We start from the raw sequence: 17,197 nt of genomic DNA, 5'->3' as shown, positions 1-17,197 counted from the left end.
ACGATTGACCAACAACTATAATACATGCAAATTTAAAGATCACTTGCATTTCACAATAAATATGTTTGTTATAGGGCTGAACTAAAGTGTATCTTCAATATCTGGTGAAGTTCTCAAGCAACCATTTTCTCCGAATGGTTAGATAATCTGTGTAAAAATACCAGGCTTTTATGTTGATTATATATCCAGGCACTAAATCGATGCATCTTGCTCTTGCCACTGCCTATCTCTTTCAGTCTGTTAGGAGTTTTGTAGGTTAGTATGGCATGCCCCACTAAAGGAGAATCCAACTAGAGTTTTCGGCTTTGTAGTGTTCCTGTATTGATTTAATACTCATTGACATGTCTTTGGAATTGTTGCGCATATACGGGCTTTCATGATTTGATATTTAGATTTCTAGATTGTTGTTCTACTAATTTAAATTAGAAGATTTATATAAGCTGTAGAAATGTGATGAAATGGTAAATTGTTTGCTAAAATCTTTTGAGATGTGGATATTCGTGGTGGATGTGATAAATGTATTCCTCTTGCAACTGTCAAAGTGAGTTGCTTGTGAGTGATCTAATCCCCTGTGTGACAAAGCCACCTATGATATGGCATGAATGGCATCTTTTGTAAAAAAAGAGAGAGACAAAAAAAGCATTATTCTGGGCCCTTTTACCTGAAGATGTAAAAAGTTTTGTTAGTGATACATGATTTAGAAATAGCCATATTTGGTTTGAGGAATAGAATCTGAATTGATTGATGATACAATATAGTTGTGGTGTTGATTATTAGATTATGAGGGACAAGAATTCCTTGAAAATACAATATATAGTATAGATGTGTGCTAATGGCCCTAACATGTTTGTCAGTTTACTCATGTTTTGGTGAGTGTGTTATGCTGCTTGAGGATGAAATGCAGGTTTTGCAATTTGGTATTCAGGGATAGAAATGTCAATTCTGTAGTTTCCCATACTTCTAAAAAAGGCAAGGTTTTACTTAAGCCTATGAAGAAAGGTAACCAGTTTTACTTAACCTTTGGATAGTAGAAGCCCTATGGAAAGGTAATCAGTTTTATAATTATTGTATGTGTACCTTTGGATATATGTACATAAATATTTCTTTTTTTGATATTATGCTAATCCTTCAACACCACTCATAAGATGAATAAATGTTTAAGAATAACAGTTGGATAGACTTGTAGCTGTGTACAATGAGAAAAAAATTGCGATGAAAGCATATTATGGTGGTACTCGAGGTCTCCAAATTTTATTGAGCAATTTAGATCGTGTCAAGACAGAAATTGAAAGTCAATATCAAAATAGTCTACACTCTGTTGCTTTATTTGTTTGCTTAATTATATTAGGCAAGGTAACATTGTTTAAAGCAATACTGATTAATGGAATTTTATCCAAGAATTTTCTACACGATGGTGTTGTACTATTGTTTGCGCTACTCTCTATTTCTTATTGCTTGGTTCCATTATGAAAAAATTGTTGTCACTGTGTTCTGTTAGAAATGTCTTGTATTGCAAGTCTTCAACTGTGTTTTCAAACTAATCTTAGATTCTTCATGATTGGCTGACATAGAGACTACAAGGTTGGATGGTTTGGACCGTATAATACTTAAAAAGGGTTATGCTCTTAGAAACTAATGGGTGGGCTTGCTCTGAGTATGACTTTTCAAATCCAAGTGATACTTTTTCATTGCAATTGGCATGACTACCTTTAAAATTTGGCATGACGACCTTATACAATTATCTATAGTCAAGTTCTGAAGTTTTATTTCTCTTTTAGGTTGTATAATCTCATCAATTTTTTTGTTATGCTGTTTAACATAGGTGGTTTTTTTTTTTTTTTGCATTGCATCCATTTCAAATGCATGGATTTTTTTTTTCGTGAATTGTGTTGTTTTCCATGTGTATTTTGGTTTTGGGTGTTGATCTATTCTTATTTTATATCACACATCCCAGTTGTTTTGCTGTACACTAATCAAGGGATCCGACATTGGAATGGTTTAGAAAAATCAAATCTATTTGAGGGAATATGGAGTTAAAATTAAAATGTATAAGGTGCAAAATAGAGGTAGAGTAATATAAACTACTGAAAAAATTGCCTTATCACTAAAATGAATGCATTTAAAATTCTCAATAACATGTGGCTTAAAAAATTAGCTTATTATTCAAAAGCTTATGTTTTACAACAAAATTGATACTCCATATCAAATTTGATGAGCAATACAAAATTTAGTTAATTATGAAAATTAATAGATTGTAAATAAATTCGAATTAGTATGATACTACTATCCATAAATAATTATTAAAAAATAAATTTAACATTCATAATAGTTACTTTTTACATATCCAACGTGTCAAACTTTAACAATGAAATTAAAAAAAATTAAATCTAAAAGTTAACAAATAAAACTAAAAAAATAAAAATAATAACATACCCGCGCATCGCGCGGGATTGCGACTAGTGATCTAATAAGTTTAAGATGCCAGTAATCTCTGCATTTACATCTTGCCAACTACTATTGTTAGTTCAGTGGGCTTATTGAGCCTCCACGGCCCATTTGGCTGTGTAACAGGCCTTTAGGAGAATTTAGGAGTCTGACAGGCCCATCAGACCTCCATCGCTCTGTGTAAAGTTCATTACTATTTTGATTGATTATGTTAGCGGGCCCAATCCTACCTCCGTGGCCCATTTGGGCAACATAAAAAACTCATTGCCTCATGGGCCGTTTGATGGGCTCGGTGACTTCCAGTTGCAAAGAGATGCAACTACCTCTACAAATACAATTGCTTCATGTGATTGCAAGGAGATCATTGATTCATTACGAGTATTTTAAACAAAAACACTTCCACTCCTATTCTGATTTGAGTAGGAAGAGCCCCAATCTTGAGCTTGCATTCTCCCATCTCTCTTCTGTCTCTTCAACTTCTCCTCTCTTATTAAAATATTGATGTGATATTGTATTAGGAAATATGAGTCGGAGTGATGTTAGAATAAAGATCACGTAAAATAAGTTTTTGGGTTAAAATATGTGAAATCATGTACTCCATTTTGGGGAAGGGTTTAATGTCATATAAGCATATATTGACCAATAGTTGTTGATTACATGCCACATCAGTGAGACTTCTGACAGTGAGACTTCTGATCGGAAATGTGTGAAATTTGCGAGGAGCAAAAGAAATGCGTAAAAAGAAATCTAGCATTAGATATGTAAAACATCGGACCATTACATAGACAGACACAAAGGAAAAACAGAGACAAACACTAAACACAGAGTACAGGAGACAACAGGGGAGATTCGCTCGATCGAGTTACCCAGGCACACAGTCATCTTATTCAAACAACTTATTATTCTACCATACCATCCCCTGCCCACAAAATTAAATTCCCACTTTGGATTTTATCATCAATCACTTGATGATTCAGGTGATCTTGGAGCAGTCAGTGGAGGGGCTGATCTTGTAAGGAATGTTGACACCACACTTGCCAAGGAGACCAGCAGCAATATTAGTATTGACTCCATTGACGCCACCAGCGGCAGCCTTCATGCAAGCGCAGGTGATTTGGCGATCATTTGTGGTCCTAACCTGGGCGTTAAGAGCCTTGACGCCGTCGCAGCAAGCCTGTGGCAGAGCCACCACCGTGCCCGTCGGTAATCGACACATGGTACCAATAGTTCTACCACTGTTCCACAAGTCATGGTTGCAACCACAATTATGCATGCAAGGAGGGACACAATCTTAATGCCACCCATTGTTCAAACACTTGCAACACAATTGACTTGTTTTGAGAGTGATTTTTCTTTTCCACGGTGAAATTTACCAAGAGAGTTACCGCAACGAGTAACCCATTGTTCTCTCCTTCAGCTCACATTTACTAGAAACTATATATATAAACAATCTTATGTAAGAGGGAACCAGTAAATCCCTTCATCATTTCGAGAAGAAAATAAAAGTTTCTGGGGAATAATTTGCCAACAAAATGGAAGACATCTCATGTTTCATAATAAACCTACATACTCATTCCCCTTCATTCAACTCAGTTCATCAAACTGCAGTACTATTAGGGCACGATGAACACAAAAAAAAACACCCTCTCTATCTAGAAGCTATTGCGGCACTACACATCAACACTAAGAAAAACACAACTGAACCTAATAATTTAGCAAGGAATATTTCACTCTTACAACAATTTTGCCTTTCTCCACACCGAGTTTTCCACCGGTAACTAACCAATGACCTGGTGGATCTTGTGGTCCTTTGATCATCTCAGCCATATCAACAAACTTGGCCAACTTGTTGCCTGCATTGCCATCTCTTGAACCTGAACCTGAACCTGAGCCACCAGGGTTGGCTGTTGCTACACTACCAACCACCCTTTTTGTCTTGTCATTTGGAGAATGGTCCCACAAAGATCTTCGTATTGTGCAGCCTGGTAGTCTAGAATACAAAAGCTTCATGTATAGGACATTTCTAGATCCGAAGTCCCAAACTCCAAGCTGAGCTCCAGTGACTATTGAAACACCAGAGAGGTCTCCTATAAAGGTTTCAGGGTTCTCAATTGGCGCAGTGCTCACGTGAGAAAAATTCTTCCATTTCACTGGCTCAAACCATCGGCTATCTTGCTCCTCAGGGCCCTGCCATTTAGGAGCACCGATTGCCATATGAGCATCCCAATATGGTCGAAGGATCTTCGGAAGAGATGCTAAGTGCTGGAGATGAATGCTTAATCGATTCTTCCTACTTCCTTCTAGACACAATCGCATCCCTGTTACAGGCTTACGTCCAACTGATATCTGCATGTACGTGCAAGCAATGTTAAAAGGAAAGTATTCACTGATCCCTGGATGTACACATAGCAAATAAAAGTAAACATATCCGCCTCAGATGTTAACATGATTCTGTCGATGCGCAATGTATCCACAACAATACATTGTTTCCAGAGCATCCAAAACTGATCATGATGGTGATTCTATACAATTGAAATCCATAAGATCAAGTCATTACTTGCATCAAATAGTCAAACAATGAATCATTCATTTTAAGAAGTGGTCAAACGTAACTGCAGCAAGACAAATTGAGCCCTCACATTTCAACAAAATATAAAACATCCATCAATGAAATTGATAACCCTCAATTTGATTCATATAGGCCAAGAAGGGACAGGTTCTTTGGATGGGAGAAGTGTTACAGGGCTGGACGGTTCTCAATCATCTGGAAACAAAATTGGCAAATTGCAAATTTGGAGGTTTCACTTGTCAAAACGTGTGTAAAAAAAGAGGCTAAAAAGTATTATGCGGCAATAAATTATGTACCTGCTCTTGGCTGACGAATAGCTTTTGCCCCATCATGCTGAAATGCAAGGACGGGCAAACAGGTTCTTTTCTCTGTTGACCAGGAATCTTGTCCTGTACAGGAGCCCATACCCGAGGAACCTGGAACTCCAGAAAATATCTCAGTTCTTCAATCCGAGGTTTGACTGTGCACAAGAAAAGACAATTTTCCATTATCACTTAGGAGGGGCACTTACTTGCTATCACATATAAGAAAAAAAAGGTAAACAAGTCTCCTACACAAGGCTTCCCCAGTAGGCGTGGATGGGGTCGGGGACATACAAGACATACGCAAACCTTACCCCCACATAATATGTGGAGAGCTTGTTTCTAGTTATGACCTCTAGATTGCACCTCGACAACTCTATCACTTGGCCACATGTTCCCCTCTAAGCACTATCACATGTAACATGGAAAATTACTAAAACCATCGACAATAAAGTTGTCTTACATTCAAGATATAAACTAATAGCACGAGTTAGGTGCTCCTTCCCAGGTAACCCATCAAGGAGAGATGTGATAGGGATGAAAGTCATCTCAATCACATCTGGTGAGGAACGGACTGTTCTTGCCCACTGGTGGTGACTCTGCTCAAGATCATCTCCTCCCCTCCTCCGGAAAATGACCGTAACATCCTGCATCATTCAGAGTTAAAGAAAACTAATTTATTGAAGCATAAGCACAATCCAGCTTGATGATGAGAATTCCATGGCATGCCTTCATGAGAATGAAAAATAAAATTTCTGTTGCAATAATGTAAGTAGTAAAAGTTAGAAATAGAATACATAACTCGCTGCCATGTGCTCATTAAACTGAAATATTTCCCTAAAATAGAAATTGACATCTATCTCAAGCCTAAGCATCCTGACAAAAATGTAACTGTGGTGCAATTCACACACATTAATACTGGAATCATTAATGTGATTGTAAAAGTGGACAATTTAAAAATTGGAATTCAGTAGTAACCACCGATTGAAAATGAATGCTACAACTCAGGACCCAAACCACCATCAAAAGACCCCCCCTAACATGCTTAATCATTGCATTTATAAAATGTGAGAGATGCAAGGTCAAGATGGAGATATTGAACTCAACACGAGCATTCAAATTTCAACATGCAATTTCACACACAAAGGCAAAGCAAGCATAAGTAACGAGAGGGCAGGCTGCACACCAAACTTTGAATATTCTGTACTGAGTTAAACTTGAAGCTAAATATCCCAAAAGTTCTGTAACAGAATATAACTACATATGATCAAAGTTTAAGAACATAAAGCAGAATGGCAATTATAGACACAAAAGTTAAAAGCCTTTACATACTTCTTTTCCAGTAGAATACGGTGCATTTGTAGGCTGAGGGTATATTTCTTGGCTGTTGAATAAGCCAGAATCAGCACCCTGCAAAAGTTAAAAGTAAAGCATAGCAAAATACACTTGGTCAGCAATAATCACGAATACAAGGAAAATCGTGGAAGGAACATACAAATAGAAAACCAAGAAATATTGTGGAACTAGCCTTATCCTTGAATTTCGTTTGACATGAAGGACTTCCTGTGTCAGAGAACCTCTGATTTCCGATTTCCTGAACATAATTTTTCATCTCCACGGTTGACAAAGGTGATGACTGGTGCTGTTTTACATAAATCATATCCTTACCCCCAATAGTTACAGAGGTGATAACGTGTGTCCCAAAATATTCAATAAAGCTGTCAAAAAAGTTTTTGAAGAATGAGAGGCAATTCACAGGGATGTGTATTTAAATAATTTAGAGATCCATACGTTGCCAATGATGGAGGATCCCAGCTGGTTGGAACAGCCCGCTTAACATTTTCTTGTAATAATAGTGATCTTTTAAGCTCGACCTTGGCAAGGGGAATATAAAACCCATCCACTGAAAGGGCCTTCACTGCAGCAGCGTCAATGTGCTTTGAGCCGGTGAAGCTAAATGCAGAATTGAAGCTACCGAGAGGAAAACCTCCTGATATATTAGCGATTTGATTAAAATACTCCACCATCTGCGGTCACCCATTATGAAAAATACATTAGGAATAATTTCATTTCATTTGAAGAATTTGAATGCCCTAGGTGATGCAATTAAAAACTGAGAAAGGATTCATTCTACCGTGGATTCTTAAAAGTAGAGTTGCCTTGCCTACTTAATACTGTAATCATTCCATTTTTGTGAATCTTAGCAAAACAGAAGCAATCTTCACTTTCCATTTTCAATGTCCATTATACAAGGAAATAAACAAATCAAGCTTAGAGGCTCATGCCCAAGCGTAAGCACCTTCACATGCCTAACTGACCCTATCCATCATTTAAGTGCAGTTTAGCCGCCTTAACTTTAGCACAAAAATTACCCATCAAGAATTACATTCATCAATTCTTTCTAATGCACAGCTCAAGCTCATCTTAAATCAAGTAAGCCCGAAAAATAACTACAGTAGTACAGTGTAACCGGTAGACATGACAGATTTAAACACGGGCATCCGATGATTCAACTACAAATAAATAGCTTGCCTACATACACTTCAACAAACTATATATATGGCCTAGTGGTAGCATACTCCTTATAACTTGAGCCGGGACACGATTCAAGTCCTCTCTCACACTAACAATAGTAACCATTAAAAATAGTTACTTGATCAAACAAAACCAAAGGAAATGAAGGGAAAAAAAGAAGAAGATTCACAATCATGGTAGATACGATTCTGTACTAACTTATTGAGATGCATCATGTTTCAATTTTCTAATGCACCCTTCTATAACAAAAACATAAACGCAATTTTTCAATAACTCTTATCTCATTCGTTCGAGTACGATTGCAATAATATTGAGAAATTACTACCGTTGGGCAGTCTTCAAATATGCTTATATTAATTATACTGAGCAATTACGGAAATTAAAGACCAAAACCCTGAAAATTGAAAAAACAAAAACCAAGCTCACAACTGAAATAGAATACCTCGTTGAAAGTACAAACACCAGAGCTCCTTCTGCCAATCGATTCAACGGAGTTCTTGATATCCCTTGAAACATCACACAAAACTAAATCATCATACAAAAATAGATCCCTAGTTTGTTCCTCATCGACCTCAACAATTCTAGACCCTGCGATCCCCTTACAATAAAGCAACCTCGTGTCGGAATTCACATCAAAACCCCTCCCTAACGCCTGAACAGAGTTAACGACAGTGTGCATGGCCGCTGCATTCACCATCTCCACCATCTCTCATCACCTGAAAAATCTCCTCCACTCTACTCTACCATCCCCTCAAAATTGCCAGAATCCAAGTCCTCGATTCCTGGTCTCCGTGTTTGAATCGGCCACCAAACGAATCCCTCCCTGAATTCTAGTTGAGTAGGTCGAAGAAACTCCCGAGAAAGATTTCAATCAATAAATGAATCTTACGGAGTATCTGGTTTGAAGATTATTATCCAATCTCGAGTCTCGACCCTCTCTGCCGTCTATGTACAGTCCTCTCAATCGGGGGGTTAAATTCTCTCACTGTGGACTTTTCTTATCTGTCACAAGGAAGGAGGACGCATCGACTCTGGGTCCAAATTTTATATTAGCGTGTATACTTTTCTTAGGGTAGAATCTGACCGTTGACTTAACCCCAAGAAGGCCATCCAACGGTTGATTGATTGATAAGTCGTGGTAATTGATATCAGCTAAAAGTGGAAACTTATACTTCTAAAACTGTTTTCCTTTGATTTTTGTAGAAATCTTTTTCTTAGCTACACTACGCGTCCACAAAATTCGCAAATTGTACCAATACGAGACGGTTCGATTGAATTAAGTATATGTATACTCAAAGTTCGATTCTAATGAGAAACAGATTCTTCAACGGTATTTAAAAAAAATCACAAATTGTAAATGCAAAAATGGTAAAAATGCCACTATACCAGTGGTTTTTTTTTATTCCAACCATCCGTACATGATTTATGTAAAATTATATATAATATCACATACTTCATGTTCATCACAGGAGATAGTTAGAAAAAAAAACACTGTGATCCGTAAAACTCTTGTCATATATGACCCCTTGATTTCTATTTTTAAGATTGGAAACATTAATTTGTTTTGTCAAATTTTGACCGATTGACCAATTAATACCGAAATTTAGAATTCCTAAGATTGCCCATAACGAATACATTTACTTTTAACCAAATTTTTTTCCACTAGGAGATCTGGTTAAACATCACCATGTCAGAAATCTAGTGGCCTCGGTTCAATTATTTATTGTTAGGTGAAGTTTCCTCACCTTGCCAAAGTCCTGCCATTTCCCATTATTGACATGTCAGTAATCCTGTCATCACACTGCTCGTCTGCTGCTGTCAAGTGTCCTTGCGAATTCTGACCCATCAACACCTCCTTCAATCAAACGAGCTGTGTATCACTCGTGCATTACCTGATCTTCAACGAGCACATGAAGCCATTGCTGGCGCCAGACCATGACAAGTCCATTTTTCAGGTGATACTGTCGAGCATTTCCTGTATTTTATTATTATTTTTTAATCGAGAACGATATTATATAAACTCGAGCCATGAAACCTGCGCGCATAAAAATTTGTTGACACAAGAATATTGCTCTCATGAAAATCGTCGATACAATTTGACCCATTCAAATTCACTAACTCTACCTTCAGAGTTTGCTGCATCCTTGCACTTTTCATCAAGACAACAGATAATACTAGATCCAACACACGAATACAAATTAGGTAGAGAACTAAGAAGGAAGAGACCCAAAGCCTCTATCAATTATACAGTATCGATATCATGAATCTGGATGGATGGTTACTTATCCAAGCACTTGAGGTGGCTGTGGCAGCCTCGGGTCAACTTAGCACCCCATCCAGCTCCCAACCATGCTAATTCATGGATCAAGTATTGCTCATAGATGGGAAAGAACAATGAACCAAGCTAATGGTTGCCGTGCCTGGTTGTAAGTAAATTAGTTTGCACCTTCAGAAGATCTTTAACCTATGAGTTCTGTCATCAACACAAATTCTCTTTAACCAATGCCTTTCTCTTATAGCCATCAACATTGATTTAGTCTATTATCAAATTCCGGTACTTTACAAGTTGGAACAGGAAGAAACTTGCTCGGAAAATTTAACAGGAAACTTGTACATGGAAGTTGTTTACCTCTACCTGCTCATTGTGAGTTCTTGGCTTTCTTAGCCGAGAAAAACTGCCTGAGAAAGGCAAATTTCCCTCTTGCACGAACAGATATCAGGGCCATAGTACTACCATTACTAGTTGCTCCTTCTTCGTTCAAGTTAGTATTTGGTATAGATGGCAATAATGGTGGTGTCAGTGTGAACTGAAATGCATTGAGCATGCGGATAATCTGGCTGAAGCTGGGCCTCAGGTTGGGATCCTCAACCCAACTTGACTGTATGATGAATGCCAGATCAGAGGGTATATCCTCCGGAAGACTAGGCCTCTCTTGCTGCATTTTCATAAGACAATGATATGGTTAGTAACATAACAAACTCATTCGCAAATTCACTAGAAAATAATCCAGAATTCTCGTACAAAGAATTGGCATCAAACATCCCAAAATAAAACAGTAACAGTGTAAAAAAAAAATATGGAACGACCAATTTTTATGACAGATAAATTTTCTTTTTCACCTTGAAAGCAGCGGCATATGCAGCCTGTAAATTGGACATGCCTTCAAATGGCATGCGGTTAGTCAATAGCTCCCACAAGACAATTCCAAAGCTATAAACATCAACCTTGTTATTGTAATGCTTCTTCTCTCCCTGACGCAAAGTCACAGTGCTGTACAACTGCAGAAATGGACTCAAATCAAAACGAATCTTGACATGAAAGTCAATATCAACTTGCATACTGCAGGAGAAGTAGCATAAAGGAACATAATAGATTGAATTCTCATGACCAAAATAGACATACACTTTTGAAACATAAATACTTCATAAATCCTTCTGATTAGGTACAGAATGCACAAAAGGATTACATTCGCCAACAACGGGCAGACGGAAGCCTTTAAACCAATAGTACATTGAGTCCCAAATACACCTTTGTAAAAGATATCGTAGGCGAGAAATAAATCCCTAATTGAGAATTTCGTAGAGTACCACATATCTGTTATTAAAAAAAGATAATCTCAAATCTCATTGGCATCTATACATGATAGTATGATACTTCATAAAGATAAATACCATCTAAGTGGTCCATTTACAATAATGAAATGAACACCTACAAAGGCCTCCCATATCTATAACCTTTCATGAATGAGAAACACCATTTATACCAAAAGGTTAAGCTGAAGGGAAGGTAAATTATTTTATCATTTATTTACTACTCTTACAGCCTCTTTCATGCGTGGGCTGGACTCAACCTACTAGGGAGGCTCGACGGGTGTAAGATTTAATTTGAAAGGTGTGAGGATTCAAACTCAAGACCTTGTTTTGGCTAAAGGTTCCGATACCATGTTAACACCATTTCACCCCAAAAATTAAGCTAATGGGAAGGTAAAGCATCTATCATTTATGTAAAACTCTAACAATATCAAGACAAAATCTAGAGTCAACACCTTTAATTGTTGCTTCAACAAATCGATGCTTATATTTCCCAACAACATAGTAGAAAGTTAAGCGGGAAAAGCGGAGAGCCAGCCAACATTTTCTTTTAGGTGTGCCTGTTGCGTGGAGTGGAGTGGGGTGGGGTGGGGTGGGAGTTAAGGAGAATTAACCTTCATAACCACATTAGCAGCAGGACTCACATCTAGAATGTAGGAAAGTTTAAATATGATTACTGTAATCAAGTAAAAATTTATGCAAAAGACACATGTAGAAAACCTCAGGAGCCATCCACCGGTAAGTGCCAGTTTCAGCAGTCATCATCTCAGTCACAGATTCTTCTCTTGCAAGACCAAAGTCCGCAAGCTTCACGGCCTTCTGATTTGCTGTGAGCAACAAATTGTCTGCATGCAAAATATTTACATGGTTAAGATTCGTTACAAGTACAAAATTATAAATCAATCTTTCTATTTATTGATAGTCCTGACTACTAGAAGAAATCATCAGCCTGCACACCAAAAGTATAAAAGATGGGGAAAAAAGGAATCTGATTGAGATATTGCAGGACATTAATGAACATAGATTATGAACTGCAGAAAACCATTACATGGCAGAGAAAGTATACTTGGCACTCTAAAAACATTGATATTTTTTTGGTGAGATGACAGATTACCTGGCTTAAGATCTCTGTGTATGATTCCATTGGCATGTAAAAAATCCGTTGCTCGAGCAATGTCAAGGGCGAAACTCAGAACCACATGAAGGTCCAATTGTTTTGGACGAATACTAGTCAAATATTTCCGGAGTGACAAGCCTGGTAGAAGCTCTGTAACTATGACCATCAATGGCTCTTTGCAAGCTCCAATAAACTGTGAGAGAGAAAAGTATCATGAGGTCCATGACCAGTGAAATGGATATAAAAAATAAAATAAAGAGGATGGTTACTCCCACATGATATGGTACAAGGATAAATGGCAGAAAATAGTTGACCAATTCAAAATAGGGAAAAGAGGTACATTGCAGTTGCAGGTTCTGTTTCTGCACTCACCGTGACAAGATTTTCATGTTTAACGCGAGACATCATGATGACTTCACGAGTGAAACGATTTTCAAGAGCAGCTCTTTCATCTGAAGTTCTCCCACGGTCGAGAACTTTGATTGCAACAATTCGATCGCCATACCTGGACACATATTCAACCAGACCTATGTAACTGGGACACTTGCTAGTACACTACAAAGACACTCTTTGCACATGGCACACCGCACAATTGCTCTCTATGCCTATGAACAAGAGTGCAGCTATAGACAGTCCCAATAAAACAGTAAAATGTTTACAAATGAAACAATGAAGACTTACATATTACAATTACAAACCAATATTCTTTATGGAATCTCAAATAGTAATGACACCACATAATTTCAAGGACGAACGGAACATTGCCAGAATGAATATAAATGAAAAACGAATGTTGCCAGAATTCTAAATATACTGAAACTCTCACAAACCAATCCCTACTGCTAAGTAGTTGTGCCAACTGCCAAGAGGTAAGCATAATTTACTTGCTCCACACAAGTAGCTGTGACTTAAATTAACCTCCACATGAATACAACTAGTTTTGCTTTCATTAACAAACTGGTATGGTAAATATCAAAAACAAAGTTGAAGAAGATAATATAACACGAAAGTCTCAAAACTTCAGCATGGTTCAATGAGGTACATCTGCAAAAGCTAGACCTCTATGGTTTCATGAAACAGTAAAAGCTTCAGCACACACAAGACCATTTGCCAGAGAAGTTGACACTGACCTGCCTTCATAGACCTTTCCATGGGCTCCCTCACCAATTTTGGACCCAATAAACAACAACTTCGGGTCAACCAAAAGGCTCTCATCAATTATTAACTGCGGGTCCCTCGCCGACCCATTCTGGGTAAGTGGTCTTGGTTCTTCCTCGACAGACCTCCGTAAAACCGGCTGCTCAAACTCCGAATTCCCTCCTCCTCTATTCCTGTCTCTGCAACTCATGTTAGTTGTAGACTTGTAGAACTCAAATAACCCCAGAATTCCTCATCTCAATCACTTCATGCTATTTATAAACAAGGATCATCGACGGAACCTCAACTCTCGATCAACTAAGTAGATAAAACTCTTCAATCCTTCTAATGACAAGTATATCGCCTTTGAAATCGACCTTCCAGATTATCATCAACAAAATTCAACAAACTTCTCACCAGTTCCTTCTGACGGACGGGGAAAACGATAAGGTAATGTATAGCTCTGCTTGAGAAGCTTCGTAGAATTTCCGCTTTCCAGCTCCGAAGTCCGATGGTAATAGAAAACAAACCCAAGCGAAGTAAAACAGTATTCGACAAATAAAGCAACTTACAGTCGACGCTAAACCTTTTCCTATCCAACCAAGAAGGCAAAGCCACCGTAGACGGGATGGTAAACGACGCCGTTCTAAGCCGTATTCAGCAAAAACTATACCACCGAAGAAGTGTCAGTGGTGTGAGAACTGACAACGGTGGAGTTCGCTGGAGCGAATGTCTGCTCCGACGAGGGTTTAAAACTTGGGTGGGAGAGAAAGAAAGAAAGGGAGGAAGGGGAGAAGAGTCAGAGGGCAATAACAGGATGGCACGTGGTAGCATAGGATTGGAGCTCCTTTATTAAGAAGAGCCGTACCACCAGCGATTTGGACTAGGGAGCCGTGTAACGACAAAACTCAAGGCTTGGCTTGATTTTCCGCTCTCATTTTTCGCGTGGAGTGCATAATAATTTTTTGTGTCTGTTTAATAAGACGATTGTGTTCATTTTTAATATTAAAGATTAAGTTTGGGGAAAAAAAACTTAGTTTAAAGTTATGAGGTGTTTGATTAAATTTTTATCGTTATTAGCGATTAAGTTGTGTAAATATTTTTTTTATTGTATTAATTATTATTAATGAATAAAAAAAATTTATTATAAATATAAGTTATTACAACTATAAATAAATAATTATTAATTTATTATTTATAATAGTTATTAATTTACTTTAATATTTATTCATAATGGATAATTAATTCATTATAATAATTACTAATTTATTATAGTAATTATTAATTTATTATAAGATTTATTCATTTACAAGTATAAATATTAATTTATAATTGTTATTAATTTACTTTAAAGGTATGTTTTGTAGTTTATTAAGAATTTAACTTATTTCATATCAATATTATTTAAATGTAAAACAGGTGGGTCCAAAAAAAAATAAAAAAATAAAAAACTACAGTTTTTGGGCGTGGATCCTACAACAAGCTCCCATTGGGAGCTCGTTTTTGTTGGGTTGTTTGGTGGGGCGGGCTGGGAAAGTGGGCCCGTCCCACCAAACAGAGCTATTAGGTCAAAATTCCCCAATCTAATAAGAAAATCAAACCCAAAACCATTGACTAATAACTAATAATATTATCCACTTTAAACTAAGAATTCATAAGGCTTTGTTGACCTGAGCCGTTGTCATTGGCTTTTAAGACCACAAAACACGTTGTTTATATAAGAGAGAATCAACCTTTATTGATGTGTAACTTGTTGGGTTATTTAAAATAATTTCTTACCAACCATATTATATATGAATTTTTATTAACAATTATGCTATAAAAGATACAAATAATGTAGAATTGACATCACATGTAAAGAATTGTCTCTCCGTCCTTTCGGATATAACTTATTATAAAAGGAAAAAATAAAGTAACTAATATTAATAGTACGTTACTCCAAGATTCGAGGACTAAATTAAATTTTGAATCATGTTATGATTTTTATCAAAAGTTTGAGATCCAAAACAAAGCTTTTTTAACTCCTTTAAATAATAAAATGATGAATATCCGCAAAAATTTAAAATATTTCTAATTATAGTAATATACACGCCACGCGCTCCGACTTTTGACATTTTGAATATTGTGACGAAATTTAATATATGAAAAAAGGGTCGGACCGGGTTATCGCTTTGGCCGGCGTGCCCATCTCGTGGCTTGGCTTGGTGGCGGCTTTAACTGCTCTTTTAAGCACAAACTGCCAATGCACTTTACCAAAACAAAGTATTGTGGGCCTCGTGGGCCTGGTTTTGCTCTTTTATTTGTTTTTAAATATTAGGAAATATCAAATTAAATTGTGAATTTTTTAACACTATTTGAATAAAAATTAGTTTAAGGATGCGTATAATTAGATTAGGAAGGTTGTGTGAAATCTCGCTAAACCCTCTTAATACTTCATATAATGCTTTGCCAAACAAATATTGGACTCTTACTCCAATTCTTTCTAAACCGTATTTATTTCAACACCATACAAGTTTGTCAGATATAACGATATAATAAGTTGGATAAAAACTCAGAGCGTGACCACAAAAATATTGTTCATAATAGAAATCGAATTCAGAACCTTCCAAATCAATACAGATTGGTTTAAGAGAAATTTTTCACTAGACTATCACCCAAATGATTTTTTCTAATTTTAAAATAATAAATATATCAAATATTTAATTTTATTATTCTACCCCTCTCACAAGTCACAGAGGTTGCTTTACAGAATATAAAAAAAATCACAAAGGCCACTATTATTAGGTATAGCTCAAAGACTCAAACCTCCTACCTTAAATGAGGGTTACCCATCTTTTATACCAGATGATAAAATAAATTAAAATTTTTTGATCAATGTGAAAACTTTTCCAACACATATTCCCAAATCAATTTAATTTAAGGTTGTCGCAGTTCCACTACCGGACGACATATATGTATGTCTGTGTATATCTATATATAAATATATATACATATATATATATATAGAGAAATTCTTCTATGTTGACCAAAAGTGTGGACCAAGTTTGTGGACTTGTTTTTCAACCATAGATGTGGTGGGTCCCATAATAAATATGTGGCCCTCACTTATGTTGTGATTGATTATAACCATTGGATTTTGGTCCACAAACTTTGTCCACACTTTTTGGTCCACATAGGAGAATTTCTGTATATATACAGAAATTCTCCTATGTGGACCAAAAGTGTGGACCAAAAGTGTGGACTTGTTTTTCAACCATAGATGTGATGGGTCCCATAATAAATGTGTGACCCCTACTTATGTTGTGATTTATTACACCATTAGATTTTGATCCACAAACTTGGTCCTTACTTTTTGGTCCACATAGGAGAATTCTTGTATATATATATATATATATATTGGTTTGTTTCAGAAAACAAAATTAAAATAAATATCAGCTAAGCCAATCATATGAAACAAGATATTATGTCCGCCACGTTTGGGGATAAGGTAGTTATTTTCCC

The 17,197-nt window shown here is 36.7% G+C and overlaps 2 protein-coding genes across 3 annotated transcripts; both read right to left on the bottom strand.

Moving 5' to 3' along the window:
* Positions 1-3,902: 3,902 nt before the first annotated feature.
* LOC120013329 (MACPF domain-containing protein CAD1-like) lies at positions 3,903-8,864 on the bottom strand. The gene is made up of 7 exons (XM_038865103.1): positions 8,294-8,864; positions 7,108-7,343; positions 6,845-7,034; positions 6,649-6,726; positions 5,780-5,963; positions 5,311-5,474; positions 3,903-4,791 (listed from the first exon to the last, which is right to left on the bottom strand). Exons 1-7 carry the CDS (start codon positions 8,555-8,557, stop codon positions 4,150-4,152), a joined length of 1,758 nt encoding a protein of 585 aa, XP_038721031.1. The 5' UTR covers positions 8,558-8,864; the 3' UTR covers positions 3,903-4,149.
* A 1,097-nt stretch (positions 8,865-9,961) lies between these two features.
* LOC120013954 (serine/threonine-protein kinase STY13-like) lies at positions 9,962-14,525 on the bottom strand. Of its 2 annotated transcripts, XM_038865944.1 has the most exons (7): positions 13,690-14,525; positions 12,932-13,064; positions 12,557-12,752; positions 12,163-12,287; positions 10,972-11,130; positions 10,481-10,787; positions 9,962-10,324 (listed from the first exon to the last, which is right to left on the bottom strand). In XM_038865944.1, exons 1-6 carry the CDS (start codon positions 13,905-13,907, stop codon positions 10,491-10,493), a joined length of 1,128 nt encoding a protein of 375 aa, XP_038721872.1. In that variant the 5' UTR covers positions 13,908-14,525; the 3' UTR covers positions 9,962-10,324; positions 10,481-10,490. The 2 variants fall into 2 exon arrangements, with proteins under 2 accessions (XP_038721872.1, XP_038721871.1); XM_038865943.1 differs by lacking the exon at positions 9,962-10,324 and having other exon boundaries at positions 10,333-10,787; positions 13,690-14,524.
* Positions 14,526-17,197: the final 2,672 nt, after the last annotated feature.

This window comes from Tripterygium wilfordii, chromosome 13 (assembly GCF_013401445.1).
Source record: "Tripterygium wilfordii isolate XIE 37 chromosome 13, ASM1340144v1, whole genome shotgun sequence".
Lineage (NCBI taxonomy): Eukaryota > Viridiplantae > Streptophyta > Magnoliopsida > Celastrales > Celastraceae > Tripterygium > Tripterygium wilfordii.
Note: the sequence above shows the minus strand (reverse complement) of the source record. Positions and strands in the feature narration are given on the sequence as shown.

What these genes read in the sequence shown, in the direction of transcription:
- LOC120013329 (XM_038865103.1), bottom strand. Translation starts at nt 8,557, where the DNA reads ATGGTGGAGATGGTGAATGCAGCGGCCATGCACACTGTCGTTAACTCT. An exon ending in AAACGAAATTCAAGGATAAG is followed by an intron (nt 6,727 to 6,844) that starts GCTAGTTCCACA and finishes TAACTTTTGCAG; the next exon opens with GGTGCTGATTCTGGCTTATT. An exon ending in TATTCGTCAGCCAAGAGCAG is followed by an intron (nt 4,792 to 5,310) that starts GTACATAATTTA and finishes ACGTACATGCAG; the next exon opens with ATATCAGTTGGACGTAAGCC.
- LOC120013954 (XM_038865944.1), bottom strand. Translation starts at nt 13,907, where the DNA reads ATGAGTTGCAGAGACAGGAATAGAGGAGGAGGGAATTCGGAGTTTGAG. An exon ending in GGAAAGGTCTATGAAGGCAG is followed by an intron (nt 13,065 to 13,689) that starts GTCAGTGTCAAC and finishes ATATGTGTCCAG; the next exon opens with GTATGGCGATCGAATTGTTG. An exon ending in ACCGGTGGATGGCTCCTGAG is followed by an intron (nt 11,131 to 12,162) that starts GTTTTCTACATG and finishes CCATTTCTGCAG; the next exon opens with TTGTACAGCACTGTGACTTT.